Source organism: Schistocerca cancellata, unplaced genomic scaffold (genome assembly GCF_023864275.1).
Source record: "Schistocerca cancellata isolate TAMUIC-IGC-003103 unplaced genomic scaffold, iqSchCanc2.1 HiC_scaffold_426, whole genome shotgun sequence".
Lineage (NCBI taxonomy): Eukaryota > Metazoa > Arthropoda > Insecta > Orthoptera > Acrididae > Schistocerca > Schistocerca cancellata.
In genome coordinates this window covers 480,953-501,442 of record NW_026046443.1, presented here as the reverse complement: position 1 = coordinate 501,442, position 20,490 = coordinate 480,953, and the positions used below count along the sequence as shown (strand labels likewise).

The window sequence follows — 20,490 nt, the reverse complement described above, 5'->3', positions numbered from 1 at the left end:
ACATATCCACCATGCGTTGCAATAATATGGCGTAGTCTCTGAATGAAATTACCCGAAACCTTTGACAACGTGTCTGGCGGAATGGCTTCACATGCAGATGAGATGTACTGCTTCAGCTGTTCAATTGTTTCTGGATTCTGGCGGTATACCTGGTCTTTCAAGTGTCCCCACAGAAAGAAGTCACAGGGGTTCATGTCTGGCGAATAGGGAGGCCAATCCACGCCGCCTCCTGTATGTTTCGGATAGCCCAAAGCAATCACACGATCATCGAAATATTCATTCAGGAAATTAAAGACGTCGGCCGTGCGATGTGGCCGGGCACCATCTTGCATAAACCACGAGGTGTTCGCAGTGTCGTCTAAGGCAGTTTGTACCGCCACAAATTCACGAAGAATGTCCAGATAGCGTGATGCAGTAATCGTTTCGGATCTGAAAAATGGGCGAATGATTCCTTTGGAAGAAATGGCGGCCCAGACCAGTACTTTTTGAGGATGCAGGGACGATGGGACTGCAACATGGGGCTTTTCGGTTCCCCATATGCGCCAGTTCTGTTTATTGACGAAGCCGTCCAGGTAAAAATAAGCTTCGTCAGTAAACCAAATGCTGCCCACATGCATATCGCCGTCATCAATCCTGTGCACTATATCGTTAGCGAATGTCTCTCGTGCAGCAATGGTAGTGGCGCTGAGGGGTTGCCGCGTTTGAATTTTGTATGGATAGAGGTGTAAACTCTGGCGCATGAGACGATACGTGGACGTTGGCGTCATTTGGACCGCAGCTGCAACACGGCGAAGGGAAACCCGAGGCCGCTGTTGGATCACCTGCTGCACTAGCTGCTCGTTGCCCTCTGTGGTTGCCGTACGCGGTCGCCCTACCTTTCCAGCACGTTCATCCGTCACGTTCCCAGTCCGTTGAAATTTTTCAAACAGATCCTTTATTGTATCGCTTTTCGGTCCTAAACCTCCGTTGAAAAGTTCGTCTTGTTGCAACAACACTGTGTTCTAGGCGGTGGAATTCCAACACCAGAAAAATCCTCTGTTCTAAGGAATAAACCATGTTGTCTACAGCACACTTGCACGTTGTGAACAGCACACGCTTACAGCAGAAAGACGACGTACAGAATGGCGCACCCACAGACTGCGTTGTCTTCTATATCTTTCACATCAGTTGCAGCGCCATCTGTTGTTGAAAATTGTAACTACTGTCATTTGGAAAGTTTGTCTGCCTGAAAATGTACTGTTGTCCCAAGCATATTGTAACAAACGGTGTATTTCTATCGCTGCTCGTTTAGTTTTTATTGCCGTTTCAAATATACCGGTCATTTTTGAAACACCCTGTATGTACATACCGCTATCCCATGATTTTTGTCTCCTCAGTGCAGTTTTGATAGAGCGATACCAGATGTCACAGTTGTAATATTTGCTGGATAGACTCGACGACGTGTTAATCGCCCGAGGACTTCGGTCTCCGTGAGAGGGAGTCGAGTAGCCAAGGGGGCAGGACATCAGGGAGCGCCGCTGCGCTTCCACCCGGGCGGCTACAGCCACTCACCGGCGATCTGCTCTGGCGGGAGGTCCTCCTGCAACACAAGGAAAGCGGTGTCTCACACTCTGCGACTCAACCGCAACCAGCTCAACATACATTCATGTCACATTAAGGTCTTGTGCAACATTTCGGGATGTGAATTATTCAACAAACACTTTTCTGATCAGAAGTAATCGGACAACCCTCTGCGGAACTGACCGATAGATGTAACGAGAGGCGGACCTGCCGGTATAAAAGCAGGCGTGGGAGTATTGTGTTGTCAGTAGAGAAGCAGTAAGCACAGGATCGGTCCGACAGGCGGGCTCAGTGACTTCGAACGTGGACTAGTCATTGGATGTCTACCTGAGCAACAAAACGTTTCAACCCATCTGAAGCTGCCCAAGTCGGCTGTTGGTGAAGTGGTTATGAAGAGGAAAAGCGAATGAACAATCACAGTTAAACCAAGACCAGGTAGACCTGCAAACCTCGCGCATTAATGGACAGGGACTGTCGAACATTGTGGAGTGAGGTTGTAAAATAAAAATTCCCCTGAATTCAGCGGAAGGAGTGAGTTGCAAAGTGCTAGCAGAAGTCCAGTTAGCTCAATGAGTGTGGGCAGGAAGTTAAAAAGAATGGGATACACTGGTCGGGCAGCCCCACATGAGCCACACATTCATGTACTCAGTGCTAAGCGATGCTTCAGGTGGCGTAAAAAGACGCCATTGGATAGTGGATGACTGGAAATGAGTGATCTGGAGTGAAGAATCGCGCTGTACCTTGTGGCAATCAGCTGGAACAGCGCCTGGAGAATTGTACCTGCCTTCATGTGTAGTATCAACGGTGGATTACGGAGGAGGTTGTGTTACGGTAAGGGGATGTATCTCCTGGGGGATGATCCCTTTATTCCACTTACGAGAACGGTGAATACGGAAGGATATCAACATATTTTACAACACTGCGCACAACATAAGCAGAGGAACATTTCGAAGACGATGATTATATCAGCATGAGAATGCGTCATGCCACACTGCAGCATCTGTGGGGCAATGGTTTTGTGGACAATAATGTTCCTGCAATGGATAGGCTTCACCAGAGCGCCGACTGAACCTGACGGGAAACATTTGGGATGAGTTAGAACGTTGACTTCGCTCCAGATCCCAGCGTCCAACATCACTGTTTGGGCTTTTGAGGAAGAATAGGCTGCCAATCCTCCATAGACATTCAGAAATCTTATCGAAAGTGTCTCTTGTTCAGTTCAAGTAATTATAAGTGCAAAAGGTCGACACACCCATATTAATGTCCACAAATAGCTGTCCAGGGTCTTTTGATCAGATGAATCTCGATACAGACCAATTAATCACTACATCATACTTGTAATCCTTAAAAAGGGTCATTACTCAAATGACAAAATGACAGCGTGTACTTCAGTGGTAGTTACTATAACAGTTATAATAATAACAAGTATAATAATACCAATACATCAAAGTAACAAACTGAAAATCAAAACATCTGATCCAATTGTAAAGGAACCCCCACTGATGAAGTGATACTTAGTACAAGATAAAAATTAAAAAAAAAAATAAGACTACAATCACTAATTTCATATAGTTGCAAATTTATAAAACTCAGAATTTCCTTTTTATAGAAAATCTGTAGCAAGAAATATTTAAAATGTATGACTACTTAGAGACTAAAAGGAAGTTCTCGTATACCCAGTACATCAACAAAAACGCAATCCTGCGGTATTTGCCAAGTAAAAAAGTACCTCACTGCTACACACAGCGAGCAAAACTCTTAACTCACAATTCATACTGAACATATTCTCGATAATGCGCAAGCAATTTCCGAAGAGTCCTATTTATGGTTGACATATATACACAAAGGAAAGAAACAGTAATATGATCAGGAAGTACACTCACGATTTGTCGACTTCAAAAAACGGTTTGATAGTGTTAAAAGAAACAATTTTTTACACGCTGTGAATGTATTTCGGATCTTGCAAAAACCTCTAAATCTAACTACAATACGTGCCTTAAATGCCAGTTTCAGAATCATATTTACAAGTTTCGTTGCATATGGCTAGAATAATGACTCTTTTGTCGAGCAAGAACACACACACTGTACCACCATATTTCTTCATTAGTCAAAAGAAGTGATCTGTCACATTAGACAACTAAACGATGGCAAAAAACTAAAAAACTTAATATTGGATTGTTTTGATGTTATACGCATTAAACGTCTCGCTTAAATGACGCTTAAGTAATTGCATGCGTCGTATTCATAAGCTCAGTAATGGTACCATCACCCATCTCACATCAAGTAGTTTAGATCTTGTCCGTCGTTGTATTCAGTTTCGAGCATTTGTCTCTGGCAAATGATATGTTCTTAGAGAATGCTTTTATTATTTGTGGAAGATGTTTCACCTATGAACTTATAGAAGCATACAGTTTAATGTGGTCCATATACATCAGCTGATTTAATAGCTTAGGCCATTGAAGCTTTTTTGACTACAAACCGATATCCGGTTGAAGGGAGCATTTATAAAAGTGAATGAAGCACTAAACAGAACCATAAGGGGCTCTTATTCATCCCAATTTATTCTGTTATCTTCTTTATTTTGCTACTTTGTACCCGCTATATGTCTTCTAGTGCTTCATCGTGAATGAGAGTCATGACTGAATTGTTTGTCTTATAAACATGTGTGTCTCTAGTATGCCTATCTATCGTATTCACGTCGTACTTTTGAGTTCTGAGCGCACACTGAGCATATAGAGATGCTTAGAAGAATAGCGTCTGCTTTTTTATAATTTCATGCAGCCCACATAAAATAACTGTCACGAGTTTCGTTCTTCATGACAACGCCCGGTCGCACAATGCAGGTGGAACAACGACGTTCTTGTAGCGTTTTCGATGGGAAGTGTCTGATAATCCACCGTACAGCCAGGCTTTCTTTGATTTACATTGCTTCGGTCATATGAACCGTTGTTTATGAGGACAGCATTTTGGCACAGACAACGAGCTGTAGAACAGCGTAGAGAACTGACAAAAAGCACAGACGGCTGGCTTCTGTGACGAGGATATTGGAAAGTTGAAACAACACAACGACAAATGTCCGATTCAGAAGGGCGACTACGAAGAGAGTTGCTGGAAGGTATAGCTAATAGGTACGAATAAACACTTTTGATTTTCGCTGTGATTTCTATGCTGCGATCGATCGGAGGCTGGAAAAAAGTAGCCCTCGTATTTAATTCTGTATCTTTCATTCTGCTGGCAAATCTAGAAAGAAGTTGCGCTGAACGTTTGCAAAAAGGTTCTTGGAGAACTGACATAGTAATGACGTGCTGTTTAAATCATGTATCATGTTAAAGTGAATTACTCAATAAATAACAATGCTATTATTGTTGATAATAATAATAACCTTCATCCATAAGGCATCTAAATTTCCAGTTACTTTATTTGAGCAACCAGTTCCAGCACCACATTACGCAATCTTCAGACCCCTTGACCGACGTGTGGGAAGAATTACACCTCTGGTCCCTCCAAAATAGTGACAGACTCCAGTGACTGGTATCCGTTGATCTTTGACACAGAGATCCCTTCGATCGTCACTTGCCGAATAGTTGGCAAGTGATGATCGAAGGGATTGCTATGACAAGAAGAGATCTTCGTGATACCACTCACTGAACGCTGGTCCCTACTTTGACTGGACCAGAGGTGGGATTCTTCCTACACGTCGATCAGGGGCCGTAAGATGAACTAAAGTAGCTCTGAAACTGGTTTCTCAAATAAAATAACAACTGGAAATCTGGATGGCTGAAGGCGTTCTGGTTCTACTTTTCATAATGGACAGCCGAGGTCCCACAACCATCTGTATAAAAATGGACGTACAGATATTAGGAGGAAAGAGCTACTCATAGTTAAATGTGGCCCTCATAGCTACGATTAACCTATTACATTCTTCGAAAATAGTGCCATATGCTTAGATTTCGCACTGAGATGACAGAAGACGTAGAATAGCGATATGCACATATACAGATGGTCGTAGTATCGCGTACACAAAGTGTAAAAGGGCAGTGCATTGGCGTAACTGTACTCAGGTAATTCATGTGAAAAGATTTCCGACGTGATTACAGCCGCACGACGGGATTTAACGGACTTTGAACGCGGAATGGTGGCTGAAGGTAGACGCATGGGACATTCAATTGAGTGGAAATGGTTATGCTCGGCTGCATAGGGAACGTTTGCAGCCATTCACGGTAGTCATGTTCCCAAATGACGATGGAATTTTTGTGCATGAAAATGCGCCATGTAACCAGGCCACAATTGTTCTCGATTGGTTTGAAAGAAATTCTGGACAATTCGAACGAATGATATGGTTACCCAGATCGCCCAACATGAACCCCATTGAACATTTATGGGACATAATCGAGAGGTCAGTTTGTTCACAGAATCCTGCATCGGCAACACGTTCACAATTTATTATGGACGGCTATAGAGGCAACATGGCTCACTACAGGGCTATTACAAATGATTGAAGCGATTTCATAAATTCACTGTAGCTCCATTCATTGACATATAGTCACGACACACTACAGATACGTAGAAAAACTCATAAAGTTTTGTTCGGCTGAAGCCGCACTTCAGGTTTCTGCCGCCAGAGCGCTCAAGAGCGCAGTGAGACAAAATGGCGACAGGAGCCGAGAAAGCGTATGTCGTGCTTGAAATGCACTCACATCAGTCAGTCATAACAGTGCAACGACACTTCAGGACGAAGTTCAACAAAGACCCACCAACTGCTAACTCCATTCGGCGATGGTATGCGCAGTTTAAAGCTTCTGAATGTCTCTGTAAGGGGAAATCAACGGGTCGGCCTGCAGTGAGCGAAGAAACGGTTGAACGCGTGCGGGCAAGTTTCACGCGTAGCCCGCGGAAGTCTACATCTACATCTACATTTCTACTCCGCAAGCCACCCAACGGTGTGTGGCGGAGGGCACTTTACGTGCCACTGTCATTACCTCCCTTTCCTGTTCCAGTCGCGTATGGTTCGCGGGAAGAACGACTGTCTGAAAGCCTCTGTGCGCGCTCTAATCTCTCTAATTTTACATTCGTGATCTCCTCGGGAGGTATAAGTAGGGGGAAGCAATATATTCGATACCTCATCCAGAAACGCACCCTCTCGAAACCTGGCGAGCAAGCTACACCGCGAAGCAGAGCGCCTCTCTTGCAGAGTCCGCCACTTGAGTTTGTTAAACATCTCCGTAACGCTATCACGGTTACCAAATAACCCTGTGACGAAACGCGCCGCTCTTCTTTGAATCTTCTCTATCTCCTCCGTCAACCCGATCTGGTACGGATCCCACACTGATGAGCAATACTCAAGTATAGGTCGAACGAGTGTTTTGTAAGCCACCTCCTTTGTTGATGGACTACATTTTCTAAGGACTCTCCCAATGAATCTCAACCTGGTACCCGCCTTACCAACAATTAATTTTATATGATCATTCCCCTTCAAATCGTTCCGCACGCATACTCCCAGATATTTTACAGAAGTAACTGCTACCAGTGTTTGTTCCGCTATCATATAATCATACAATAAAGGATCCTTCTTTCTATGTATTCGCAATACATTACATTTGTCTATGTTAAGGGTCAGTTGCCACTCCCTGCACCAAGTGCCTATCCGCTGCAGATCTTCCTGCATTTCGCTACAATTTTCTAATGCTGCAACTTCTCTGTATACTACAGCATCATCCGCGAAAAGCCGCATGGAACTTCCGACACTATCTACTAGGTCATTTATATATATTGTGAAAAGCAATGGTCCCATAACACTCCCCTGTGGCACACCAGAGGTTACTTTAACGTCTGTAGACGTCTCTCCGTTGATAACAACATGCTGCGTTCTGTTTGCTAAAAACTCTTCAATCCAGCCACACAGCTGGTCTGATATTCCGTAGGCTCTTACTTTGTTTATCAGGCGACAGTGCGGAACTGTATCGAACGCCTTCCGGAAGTCAAGAAAAATAGCATCTACCTGGGAGCCTGTATCTAATATTTTCTGGGTCTCATGAACAAATAAAGCGAGTTGGGTCTCACACGATCGCTGTTTCCGGAATCCATGTTGATTCCTACATAGTACATTCTGAGTTTCCAAAAACGACATGATATTTGAGCAAAAAACATGTTCTAAAATTCTACAACAGATCGACGTCAGAGATATAGGTCTATAGTTTTGCGCATCTGCTCGACGACCCTTCTTGAAGACTGGGACTACCTGTGCTCTTTTCCAATCATTTGGAACCTTCCGTTCCTCTAGAGACTTGCGGTACACGGCTGTTAGAAGGGGGGCAAGTTCATTCGCGTACTCTGTGTAGAATCGAATTGGTATCCCGTCAGGTCCAGTGGACTTTCCTCTGTTGAGTGATTCCAGTTGCTTTTCTATTCCTTGGACATTTATTTCGATGTCAGCCATTTTTTCGTTTGTGCGAGGATTTAGAGAAGGAACTGCAGTGCGGTCTTCCTCTGTGAAACAGCTTTGGAAAAAGGTGTTTAGTATTTCAGCTTTACGCTTGTCATCCTCTGTTTCAATGCCATCATCATCCCGGAGTGTCTGGATATGCTGTTTCGAGCCACTTACTGATTTAACGTAAGACCAGAACTTCCTAGGATTTTCTGTCAAGTCGGTACATAGAATTTTGCTTTCGAATTCACCGAACGCTTCACGCATAGCCCTCCTTACGCTAACTTTGACATCGTTTAGCTTCTGTTTGTCTGAGAGGTTTTGGCTGCGTTTAAACTTGCAGTGAAGCTCTCTTTGCTTTCGCAGTAGTTTCCTAACTTTGTTGTTGTACCACGGTGGGTTTTTCCCGTCCCTCACAGTTTTACTCGGCACGTACCTGTCTAAAACGCATTTTACGATTGCCTTGAACTTTTTCCATAAACACTCAACATTGTCAGTGTCGGAACAGAAATTTTCGTTTTGATCTGTTAGGTAGTCTGAAATCTGCCTTCTATTACTCTTGCTAAACAGATAAACCTTCCGCCCTTTTTTTATATTCCTATTAACTTCCAAATTCAGGGATGCTGCAACGGCCTTATGATCACTGATTCCCTGTTCTGCACTTACAGAGTCGAAAAGTTCGGGTCTGTTTGTTACCAGTAGGTCCAAGATGTTATCTCCACGAGTCGGTTCTCTGTTTAATTGCTCGAGGTAATTTTCGGATAGTGCACTCAGTATAATGTCACTCGATGCTCTGTCCCTACCACCCGTCCTAAACATCTGAGTGTCCCAGTCTATATCTGGTAAATTGAAATCTCCACCTAAGACCATAACATGCTGAGAAAATTTATGTGAAATGTATTCCAAATTTTCTCTCAGTTGTTCTGCCACTAATGCTGCTGAGTCGGGGGGTCGGTAAAAGGAGCCAATTATTAACCTAGCTCGGTTGTTGAGTGTAACCTCCACCCATAATAATTCACAGGAACTATCCACTTCTACTTCACTACAGGATAAACTACTACTAACAGCGACGAACACTCCACCACCGGTTGCATGCAATCTATCCTTTCTAAACACCGTCTGTACCTTTGTAAAAATTTCGGCAGAATTTATCTCTGGCTTCAGCCAGCTTTCTGTACCTATAACGATTTCAGCTTCAGTGCTTTCTATCAGCGCTTGAAGTTCCGGTACTTTACCAACGCAGCTTCGACAGTTTACAACTACAATACCGATTGCTGCTTGGTCCCCGCATGTTCTGACTTTGCCCCGCACCCGTTGAGGCTGTTGCCCTTTCTGTACTTGCCCGAGGCCATCTAACCTAAAAAACCGCCCAGCCCACGCCACACAACCCCTGCTACCCGTGTAGCCGCTTGTTGCGTGTAGTGGACTCCTGACCTATCCAGCGGAACCCGAAACCCCACCACCCTATGGCGCAAGTCGAGGAATCTGCAGCCCACAAGGTCGCAGAACCGTCTCAGCCTCTGATTCAGACCCTCCACTCGGCTCTGTGCCAAAGGTCCGCAGTCAGTCCTGTCGACGATGCTGCAGATGGTGAGCTCTGCTTTCATCCCGCTAGCGAGACTGGCAGTCTTCACCAAATCAGATAGCCGCCGGAAGCCAGAGAGGATTTCCTCCGATCCATAGCGACACACATCATTGGTGCCGACATGAGCGACCACCTGCAGATGGGTGCACCCTGTACCCTTCATGGCATCCGGAAGGACCCTTTCCACATCTGGAATGACTCCCCCCGGTATGCACACGGAGTGCACTTTGGTCTTCTTCCCCTCCCTTGCTGCCATATCCCTAAGGGGCCCCATTACGCGCCTGACGTTGGAGCTCCCAACTACCAGTAAGCCCACCCTCTGCGACCGCCCGGATCTTGCAGACTGAGGGGCGACCTCTGGAACAGGACAGGCAGCCATGTCAGGCCGAAGATCAGTATCAGCCTGAGTATCAGCCAGAGACAGAGCCTGAAACCGGTTCGTCAGACAAACTGGAGAGGCCTTCCGTTCAGCCCTCCGGAATGTCTTTCGCCCCCTGCCACACCTTGAGACGACCTCCCACTCTACCACAGGTAAGGGATCAGCCTCAATGCGGGCAGTATCCCGGGCAACCACAGTCGTAGCCCGATCGGGGGATGCGTGGGACGAGCTGGCCGTCCCCGACAAACTCCCATCCGGACCCCCACAGTGATGCCCATTGGCAACAGCCTCAAGCTGTGTGACCGAAGTCAACACTGCCTGAAGCTGGGAGCGAAGGGATGCCAACTCAGCCTGCATCCGAACACAGCAGTTGCAGTCCCTATCCATGCTAAAAACTTGTGCAAAGAACGTCTGAACTAATCTACACAGAGCGCAAACAAATCGACACAAAATTTAAACGGTTATTAAAATACGAGATTGCCTAGTAAATGCAGTAACTTGTGCACTGCTGACACACTGCTCGGCGGCGGAAGGAGACTACGCGAATTTACACTATTCAGGTACTAAAACGCGATGCTACAACTCTCAAATACTATAATACGCCCGAAATTTATGAATTTAACAATGCAAGTACCAAAAACACGCAAATAAATTAAGAATAAAGCAAGCAGGGAGCTAAACGTACCACAGCTGACGGTTTGGAAAATCTTACGGAAAAGGCTAAAGCAGAAGCATTTCTTAAACAGGAGATTGGAAAACCGATGGATCGGTCGTGGTGGAGATCATGATCAACAATTCATCTCATGGCCTCCACGCTCTCCCGACTTAACCCCATGCGATTTCTTTCTGTGGGGTTATGTGAAAGATTCAGTGTTTAAACCTCCTCTACCAAGAAACGTGCCGGAACTGCGAGCTCGCATCAACGATGCTTTCGAACTCATTGATGGGCACATGCTGCGCCGAGTGTGGGAGGAACTTGATTATCGGCTTGATGTCTGCCGAATCACTAAAGGGGCACGTATCGAACATTTGTGGATGCCTAAAAAACTTTTTGAGTTTTTGTATGTGTGTGCAAAGCATTGTGAAAATATCTCAAATAATAAAGTTATTGTAGAGCTGTGAAATCGCTTCAATCATTTGTAATAACCCTGTATTTCTGCAGGGAACTTCCAACTACTTGTTGGGTCCATGCCACGACGCGTTCTGCGCTACGCCGGATAAACGAAGCTCCGACACGACGTTAGGAAGAATCTCTTTGACTTTTGTCACCTGAGTGAATGATTACCAACAAGAGGAATAGGGGCGTATTTGTCATTCTAGTCGTGGCAAATTACATAACTTAAGAAGTTGACATACCTAGTCCTCGTACGTACCAGTCAACAATCCGGCTTCATTGTTCTTTACACTTTGTAATCAGCAGACTGAAAGATTTCCACTCTGTCTTGGAAGCTAGTGGCTAGCGGCAGGTTTCTAGAGTTCTATTATTGTTCTTGGGAATCGCGACTTCTTTTATTTTCTCCCTGTTGATAGTGACCTGTTTCGTCTCGACATGAACTCACTGTTCGCACACGGCATTACGGCTGCAGAACGTTTGTTTTAACTGTTGCAAGATGACTCCAAAAAAAAAAAAAAATACCTAGCCCCTGCTGTCTGGAACTGGATCCTGTAGCGCTTGGAGTAACGATCGGTTCTATTTGCGATCACCGTAGATAAATACACTTCTCCTTCCTGTTTAGTTGAACTAGTTAGAAACGGAAGGGATAAGAATAAATTGTGATCAAACAAAGTAACTTACAGCTGAATAGTTTTTACAGATGTCAGAACTCTGTGTTCTTAACGAGGGCTAACCTGCTTACCGTTAGCGAACATTGTGTACCGTCTCCAGTACAGTAGGGATTGCGTGTATGCTAAGAAACACATACTTTAGATGAACGTTACGGTACTGACTTGTGACACCAAGGGTGAAACTCTCCTTGTTAAGGATAAGCCGAGTATTGAGGAAAAACCTTATTTATTGATCTCCACAACGTGGATCATGTACATGTTAGCTGAATAAAAATATTTTCGTATCGGAATATAGTCTGTGATTACCTTTATCAGTAATTGTGGCATGTATGTAAATAACGGATCAAGTACCAAAAAAGGAAAATTTGAGTTATTGGTGAAATTCCACTGTAAATGACAAATCCAAAACCATATATTCTCACATAAGTGCTAGAACAGCTGGAAACGGAGTATACAACTGTCTAGAGATGGCATTCGTGTCTAAGACCAACATCGACGTTCAGATAATGAGTCACGTGCCAACTCTCTGTTAGTGTCTTGGTGTGCACTTATGTGAGCTGCAGACTATTGAAGTAACTCTGTGGCTTGTTTGGAACAACAGCGCATTGATGAAGTAATCAATCATTACTTGTAAATAATACACAGTATAGCAAAAAGGAAAGGCAAACTGTGCCAAAACGGAGGAAGAGAGGTGTAGGTAGTGCTCAAAATGAAAGAAAGAAACTGAGCCGCGTGGGTAAGGAATATACTCGAAAAGACAATAATGGGGTTCCAGCTAAAGAAGGTCTCAAGCACCAGGTAGACCTTTGCTGACACTTTAACATTTATTGTAAGGGTTGGAATCAAAGTAAATTTTTCTAATGCGTTTGATTTATTATTGAAACGAATTTTGCATCGACAACAAGCATCGTTCTGATTATGAGGTTATAATTAACCATTTGCATGGAATCGTTTACTTACCTTACCTTACTTTACGGAAACAGAACATATATTTCTGGTGATAGGAGACTCTGGTCTCGCGATCTCGATTTTGCTCCCATTGAGAACCGAAAGAGTCTAAGTATGTGTGGAGTTCGAAAGATTTAGTTAGCCTCATCGTCGAGTCTACGCCCGCAACGTCATTCACATCGACTGGTACGCAAGAGAGAGATTTTTACGAACTATAAGTCAGCTGCTGAAAAAATATGAATTTCACTGCTGTGCATATTTCATGCGAACAGTGGATCGGACTAAGTGCTGAATGGATAAGGGTACTACAAATTTGGTAAAATCTCAATGCAGTTGAAGAATTCAAGGAAAGAGGAACGGTGTGCCTTGTGATGTTCAACAGGTGCTACTGGAAACACTACACTGTGAACCTAGGTTGTCTGAAAAAAAGAGAAGGGATTTAGCTAAAATGTCCCTATTTGCAAAAGAGGAGACTAAGTTGTTTTATGAGAACTTTGTAAAATGAATGAATATGGTTATGATGGCACTTGTGTCGCTATTTATGTTACGTTTCAGTTTCTTCGAATAAGGTATCATTTTGCTCTGAAACCAAATGATGTAGAAGAAAAAAACACACACACACACACACACACATATATATATATATATATATATATATATATATATGACATGAAATCTGTATACTTTTTGTGTTTGTGTCGGGATCCGCAACTTTTATTATGTTTCTTTTTTATAACTGCTATACATATTTTGTTGATTGCCTCTAAATCATATTCTTGGCGCTTGAGCCAGTATTTAGTTACATGCCACAACTATAAATTAACAACTAATTTGATGTGATTGTTTTATATTAATGAGTCCCTGGTAGCATGGACATCTCTATTGTTTTTAATCCGTTCGAGACCGAAAAAATTTCATACATAGGTTACACAGCTGCTGCTAAATCCATAGTATTTTCTCACTGCGATCAGCCACCTAATTCTACAACTGGCTAAACGAGAGGTGTAACAGAATAACTGGAAATCACTTCTGGGGGTGTATGAGGATTCTGTAATGAATAAAAAGCCCTGTTTTTTAAATTCCAGGAGGGAATGGGCACAAGTGACCCCTGTTGACCCCCTCACCCCCTCACCCGTCCTCCACGCGTCCTTTGCGGACACCTATAGGAAGACCCTTCCTTTGCATAATGTAAACTTTCAAAAGTAATTAGGCGACGAGTTTATGAAGTTTTTCTTGGATGTTTTTGTACGAATAGTTCACCATTCTAATAACGTGAACAGCCTAAGTTAATACTGACAATTTCAAGGACGTACCAGTCTTGTCTGCTTCCATATTGGGTTGGTGTTCTGTAGCCTCTCTTAACAATGGGCACCGCACCTCCTCCGCCCCCGGTAGCTGAGTGGTCAGGGCTACAAGATGTCAATCCTGAGGGACCGGGTTCGATTCCCGGCTGGGTCGGAGATTTTCTCCGCTCAGAGACTGGGTGTTGTGTTGTCCTAATCATGATCATTTCATCCCCATCGACGAGCAAGTCGAGTGGCGTCAAATCAAAAGACTTGCACCCGGCGAAGGGTCTAGCCGACGGGAGGACCTAGTCACACGACATTTATGTACTGCACCTCCTCATTGTTTTTGTCATATATCTTTTAATGTAATGAGCACCATCGGCTTCACAAGCAGTCAAATGGACACAACTGACGTTTTCTTCTTGGATCGCTGTCAGTATTCCTTATTTTGAACAGCAAATTTAAGGACTGATGCCCAAGATAACTCGAAACAGACTGTATAAAATACCATGTAGTGACCAATAGGAAAGTTTTGTCTCATTGAATGAACTATTAGCAGCAAACTCCTTCACAACTGCATAGTTTTCCCATTATATTATTGAAAGGGCTACAAAGCTCGTGATGTCCAGACGTGACTCAAGTAATGGAAACGTGTCTTTCTTTGTAGTGAATAAATAAAAACTAAGTTCGGTTTTGAACTCCCCCGCTACTGCTCATTCGAGGCACGCCGGCCGCGGCTGGGATTCGTGCGAGCACATCATCGTCTCATTCTGCCGGTCTCTCGTAAATTAGACTATTCGTGCCGTTCCACAAGGAAAAAAGCGCCCGCAGCTAAATCCGGCGACCGCGGAGGCCAAACAGCTGGGCCGCCCCGTCCTATTCATCTTCTGCCGAATCTTCGGCCGAGATCACGTCTGCCTGCGCGTGCAGTGTGCGAACACGCGCCGCCGTCTTGTGCTATTACGAGTGCGGGATTCACGCATGTAACAGTTTGTGACTCAGCCGCAGTTGCGAAATTTACATAACTGACCTGATTTTTTAATGTTACAAATGTCAAATCGTATATTTCTAGACATAGTCAATATTCGTCACAACCTCTCAAAGTAATAGAAATTTCTAAACACCCGCACATCGACGCAGTTTTCCTTCGCTTATCGGTAACACGATAGTACTTCGTATGACTGTGAAACATTTGACGCATTGTTCGTCGAAATTTGCAAAACAAGAAAAAAAAGAACAACATACAATTAAAACTGGTGCAAGATCCAATATTAAACTGCTTCACAGTCTAATGTTCTCACACAATTAAAGAAAATATTAATTTCAGTTTCAATTATAACCAATTACATCAATGTATTAAACATAAGTTACAAAAGTGCTTCTGTAGAGGAAGAAAACGACGTAGAGGCTGTATGTTAACTTTCTCTACGTCCCCGTATTTAATCTTTCTGTAACAGTTCGCTGGTTTCTATTACGAAATTATTGTAGCCCATGACCTCATATCGAAAGTATATCACCTTCCTTCCGTTTCTTTCTCTAAAATTAAAGAGCCTTTCTTAACTAGAATAGAACTTATAAAATCATGTTTTTAATTTGATATTGTATTTATAAATACACAGGAGGATAGAACCTTTACTAAATAATTGTTTTAGTGTTAATTGTATTCATTTTTAGTTATTTCCTTTACATTAAAACAAAGCGGCCATACGTTATATCAGTCCCATCTACAGAGTAACAATATGTGGTGCTGTTAATGTACTGACAAATCTAAGAGTCCGCTTTGGTATGGTCTTAGCAGAGTCTGAAAATGATACTTCGGAAATGATTCAAAACATTAGTAGAAAAAGCCTGATATTAATGTTTTATCTTACAATGAGACCACATGGCAATCGGATTTTCGTATTTTTTTTTATATTTATGGTTCGTGAGGTTCAGAATTCAAATACCAGTCTCACAAAGCATTTACATGGATTTCTCAAAAATTAGACTTTGAAGTTTCTCCGAGTATCTTTAACATTCAAAAGTAAGACCGAGTTCTCGACAGGCAGAGTGGCACTCTGATCAGGTTCTTGTCAACCACGCGGGCAGCCCGGTGCGACCGCCAGCAGTGACAAATTTTTAAACAAAGTTTCTTGGTCTATGTGCATTTATGTGAAGAATAAGATCCGTAAAGATGACAAAAATAAATTATAATGTTTTCTTTAATTGAAAAAAACTTTATTAACAAACTTTTTAACACATCGGTAAGTAAGAATTTACATTCAAGTGACAAAAGTCGTGGAACACCTCCTAATATCGTGTCAGACCTTCTTTTGCAGCAACACGACGTGGCATGGACTCAACAAGTAGTTAGAATATTGAGCCATGCTGCCCCAATAGCCGTCCATATTTGTGAAACTGTTCGCGTTGCAGGATTCTGTACACGAACTCATCTCTCCATTGTGTCCCACAAATGTCCGATGCGATTCATGTCGAGCGACAAGTGTGGCCAAATCATCCGCTCGAACTGTGCAGAATGTTTTTCAAACCATTTGCGTATACGTGTGGGCCGGTGACTTGGCGCACTGTCATCCATAAAAATTACATCTTTTTTTTGGGAACATGAAGTCAATGAATGACTGTAAATGGTCTCCAATTAGCCGAACATCCTGAGGATCCAATCCATTACAAGTAAACATAGCCCACAACATTATGGAGCCACTATTAACTTGCACAGTGGCTTGTTGACAACTTGGGTCCAAGGCTTCGTGGATTCTTCACCACACGCGAGCCCTACCACCGTTTCTCACCAACTGAAATCGGGACTCATCTGACCAGACCACGGTTCTCCAGTCGTCTAGGGTCCAACAGATACGGTCACGAGACCACAAGATGTGCTGCAGGCCATGTCGTGCTGCTAGCAAAGGCAGCCACATCGCTCGTCTGCTGTCATAGCCCGTTTACGCCAAATTTCGTCGCACTGTCCTAACGAACACTTTCGTTGTACGTCGCGCACCGACTTATCTGGTTATTTCACGCAGTGTTGCTTGTCTGTTAGCACTGACAACTCTACGCAAACACCTCTGCTCTCGGTCGTTAAGTGATGGCCATCGGCGTCTTTGTTCTCGGTGGTGAGATGTAATGCCTGAAAATTAGTGTCTCGGCACACTCTTGACATCATGGATCTCGGAATATTGAATTCCCTAACTATTTCCGAAATCGCACCCTGCGTCTAGCTCGAACTACCATTCCACTTTCAAAGTCTGTTAAATCACGTCGTGCGGCCATTAACCACGTCGGAAACGCTTTCATATGAATCACATGAGTACAAACGACAAGGTCGCCAACGTACTGCTCTTTTATACCTTGTGTACGCGATATTATCGCCCTCTGTATGTGTGCATCCCTCTATCCCATGACTAGTTACCTCAGTGTATATTTGCAATAAAAACTATATATTTGTGTGCGATACTTAATTAGAAATCAAAAAGACGACTGTTTTCATAAAAGTCATAATTCGGTAGTTTATTTAGCATATTTGTGTTAAATTTATTATTGAAGATCTCTTCTGAACAGCACGTTCCAAGGCATCCCAGATATGCCCTTAATGTTCATGTCTGGGCCGTTTGGTGGTCAGAGGATGTATTTTAAACTCAGAAGAGTGTTCCTGGGACAACTCCGTAGCAATTCTGGACGTGTGGGGTGTAGCATTGTCCAGCTGAAATTTTCCCAAGTCCGTCGGAATGCACTGTGGACATGACTGGATACAGGTCATCAAACAGGATGCTTCCGTACGTGTTACCTGTCAGAGTCGTATCTAGACGTATCAGGGGTCCCATATCACTCCAACTGCACGCGCCTCACACCATTACAGAGCCTCCACCAATTTGAATAGTCCCCAGCTGACATACAGTGTCCATAGATTCATGAGATTGTCTTCTCATCCGTACGCTTCCATCCGATCGATACAATTTGAAACGAGACTCGTCCGACCAGGCAACATGTTTCCAGTCATCAACAGTCCAATGTCGGCGTTGACGGGCCCAGGCGAGGCGTAAAGCTTTGTGACGTGCAGTCATCAAGAGTACACGCGTGGGCCTTCGGCTCCAAAAGCCCATATCGATGATGTTTCGTTGAATGTTTCGCACGCTGACACCTGTTGATGGCCAAGCATTGACGTCTGCAGCAATTTGCGGAAGGGCTGCACTTATGTCACGTTGAACGATTCTCTTCAGTCGTCGTTGGTCCCGTTCTTGCAAGCTCTTTTTCCGACCGCAGCGATGTCGGAGATTTGATGTTTTGCCGGATCCCTGATATTCACGGTACACTCGTGAAATGCTCGTACGGGAAAATCACCACTTCATCGGCACCTCTGAGATGCTGTGTCCGGTCGTTCGTACGCCAACTATAACAGCATGTTCCAACTCACATAAATCTTAATAACCTGCATTGTAGCAGCAGTAACCGATCTAACAACTGCGCCAGACACTTGTTGTCTTATATAGTGGTTGCCGACCGCAGCGCCGTATTCCGCCTGTTTACATATCTCTGTATTTGAATACGCATGCCTATACCAGTTTCCTTCAGCGTATATAGCAAAGGATGAACGCAGTAGAAGATTCACTGACAATAATGATATACCCCGTTGTTGTTGTTGTGGTCTTCAATCCTGAGACTGGTTTGATGCAGCTCTCCATGCTACCCTATCCTGTGCAAGCTTCTTCATCTCCCAGTACTTATTGCAACCTACATCCTTCTGAATCTGCTTAGTGTATTCATCTCTTGGTCTCCCTCTACGATTTTTACCCTCCACGCTGCCCTCCAATACTAAATTGGTGATCCCTTGATGCCTCAGAACATGTCCTACTAAATGGTCCCTTCTTTTTGTCAAGTTGTGCCACAAACTCCTCTTCTCCCCAATTCTGTCCAATACTTCATCATTAGTTATGTGATCTACCAATCTAATCTTCCGCATTCTTCTGTAGCACCACATTTCGAAAGCTTCTATTCTCTTCTTGTCCAAACTATTTATCGTCCATGTTTCACTTCCATACATGGCTACACTCCATACAAATACTTTCAGAAACGACTTCCTGACCCTTAAATGTTAACAAATTTCTCTTCTTCAGAAACGCTTTCCTTGTTAGTCTACATTTTATATCTTCTCTACTTCGACCATCATCAGTTATTTTGCTCCCCAAATAGCAAAACTCCTTTACTACTTTAAGCGTCTCATTACCTATTCTAATCCCCTCAGCATCACCCGACTTAATTTGACATCATTCCATTATCCTCGTTTTGCTTTTGTTGATGTTCATCTTATATCCTCCTTTCAAGACACTGTCGATTCCGTTCAACTGCTCTTCCAAGTCCTTTGCTGTCTCTGACAGAATTACAATGTCATCGGCGAACCTCAAAGTTTTTATTTCTGCTCCATGGATTTTAATACCTACTCCGAATTTTTCTTTTGTTTCCTTTACTGCTTGCTCAATATACAGATTGAATAACATCGGGGAGAGGCTATATCCCTGTCTCACTCTCTTCCCAACCACTGCTTCCGTTTCTTGCCCCTCGACTCTTATAACTGCCATCTGGTTCCTGTACAAATACGTAAATAGCCTTTCGCTCCCTGTATTTTACCCCTGCCACCATTAGAATTTGAAAGAGTGTATTCCAGTCAACATTGTCAAAAGCTTTCTCTAAATCTACCCCTCCGAAACGAAAACCAGCAAGTACTTTAATTTCTTGGAAATTAAGGCAGATAAGAATTTAATTTGCGGATTCGCTCGATTTCCTCGAAAACAAGCAAATTAGAACACCTTTGAGAATTGTAGACTAGTTTGAGTCTCTAAAGGTACTACAGTAAGACGTCAGAAAAGTAAAGGGAGGGATGTCAAATGTGGCGGAATATGCTGATATGTTCGAACCTCTCACGATTCGTCATCAGTTACCAACCAACATATGAGTATTTCTGTTATAGAGTCAGCTGTCAATCAAGTGCCTTCTTTTGTGATCTCATTACATGCTTATTTAATTTCCAAAGCTCGCCAGTATTAGTTCAGTAGTTGTATCTGTAGTGTACTTCACGATGTCTTTTGTCTAGCATTCCTCTGGCGCTTATACGTTCTACCAAATGTGTTGGAATAATATTTGCAACATTCTTTCCTACAAAGACCATATCTAAGACAATATAGACCAACAAATGATCAAAAGAAAGCCAGCACAAATCAGAGGTTGAAAGCAGAGCACTAGGCAAAGAATGCAGATAGGAGACCGTTGTACTCTGGCCAGTCCTAATTCCGCGACCCCGCCGCCACTCGCGTCACAGCTCACGTGAAGGCAGGAAGCAGCGCGTGTGTAGCAGGGCGGGCGGCAGGGGCGACGGGATATTCATAGCCGCTTCCGCTGCGCGAGCGACCCGCCACCGAAAACAGGTGTCACGCGACTTTGTCACCTGTTAAAGTATCTTTCCGCGGGCCAGGAGCGTGACACAACCCGTGTTTTGAAGAGCACGTTTTTTCTCCGGTCATCGACCCTGAGATTG

The 20,490-nt window shown here is 43.6% G+C and overlaps 1 protein-coding gene across 1 annotated transcript in view; it reads right to left on the bottom strand.

Annotated features, from left to right (window-relative positions):
- LOC126124767 (troponin C, isoallergen Bla g 6.0301) overlaps positions 1-20,490 on the bottom strand; it is a 155,571-nt gene that overhangs the window by 48,981 nt on the left and 86,100 nt on the right. Inside the window, exon 2 of the mRNA XM_049915113.1 lies at positions 1,552-1,579. Within this exon, the coding sequence (XP_049771070.1) occupies positions 1,552-1,579 (28 nt within the window). The remainder of the gene's footprint in view (positions 1-1,551; positions 1,580-20,490) is intronic.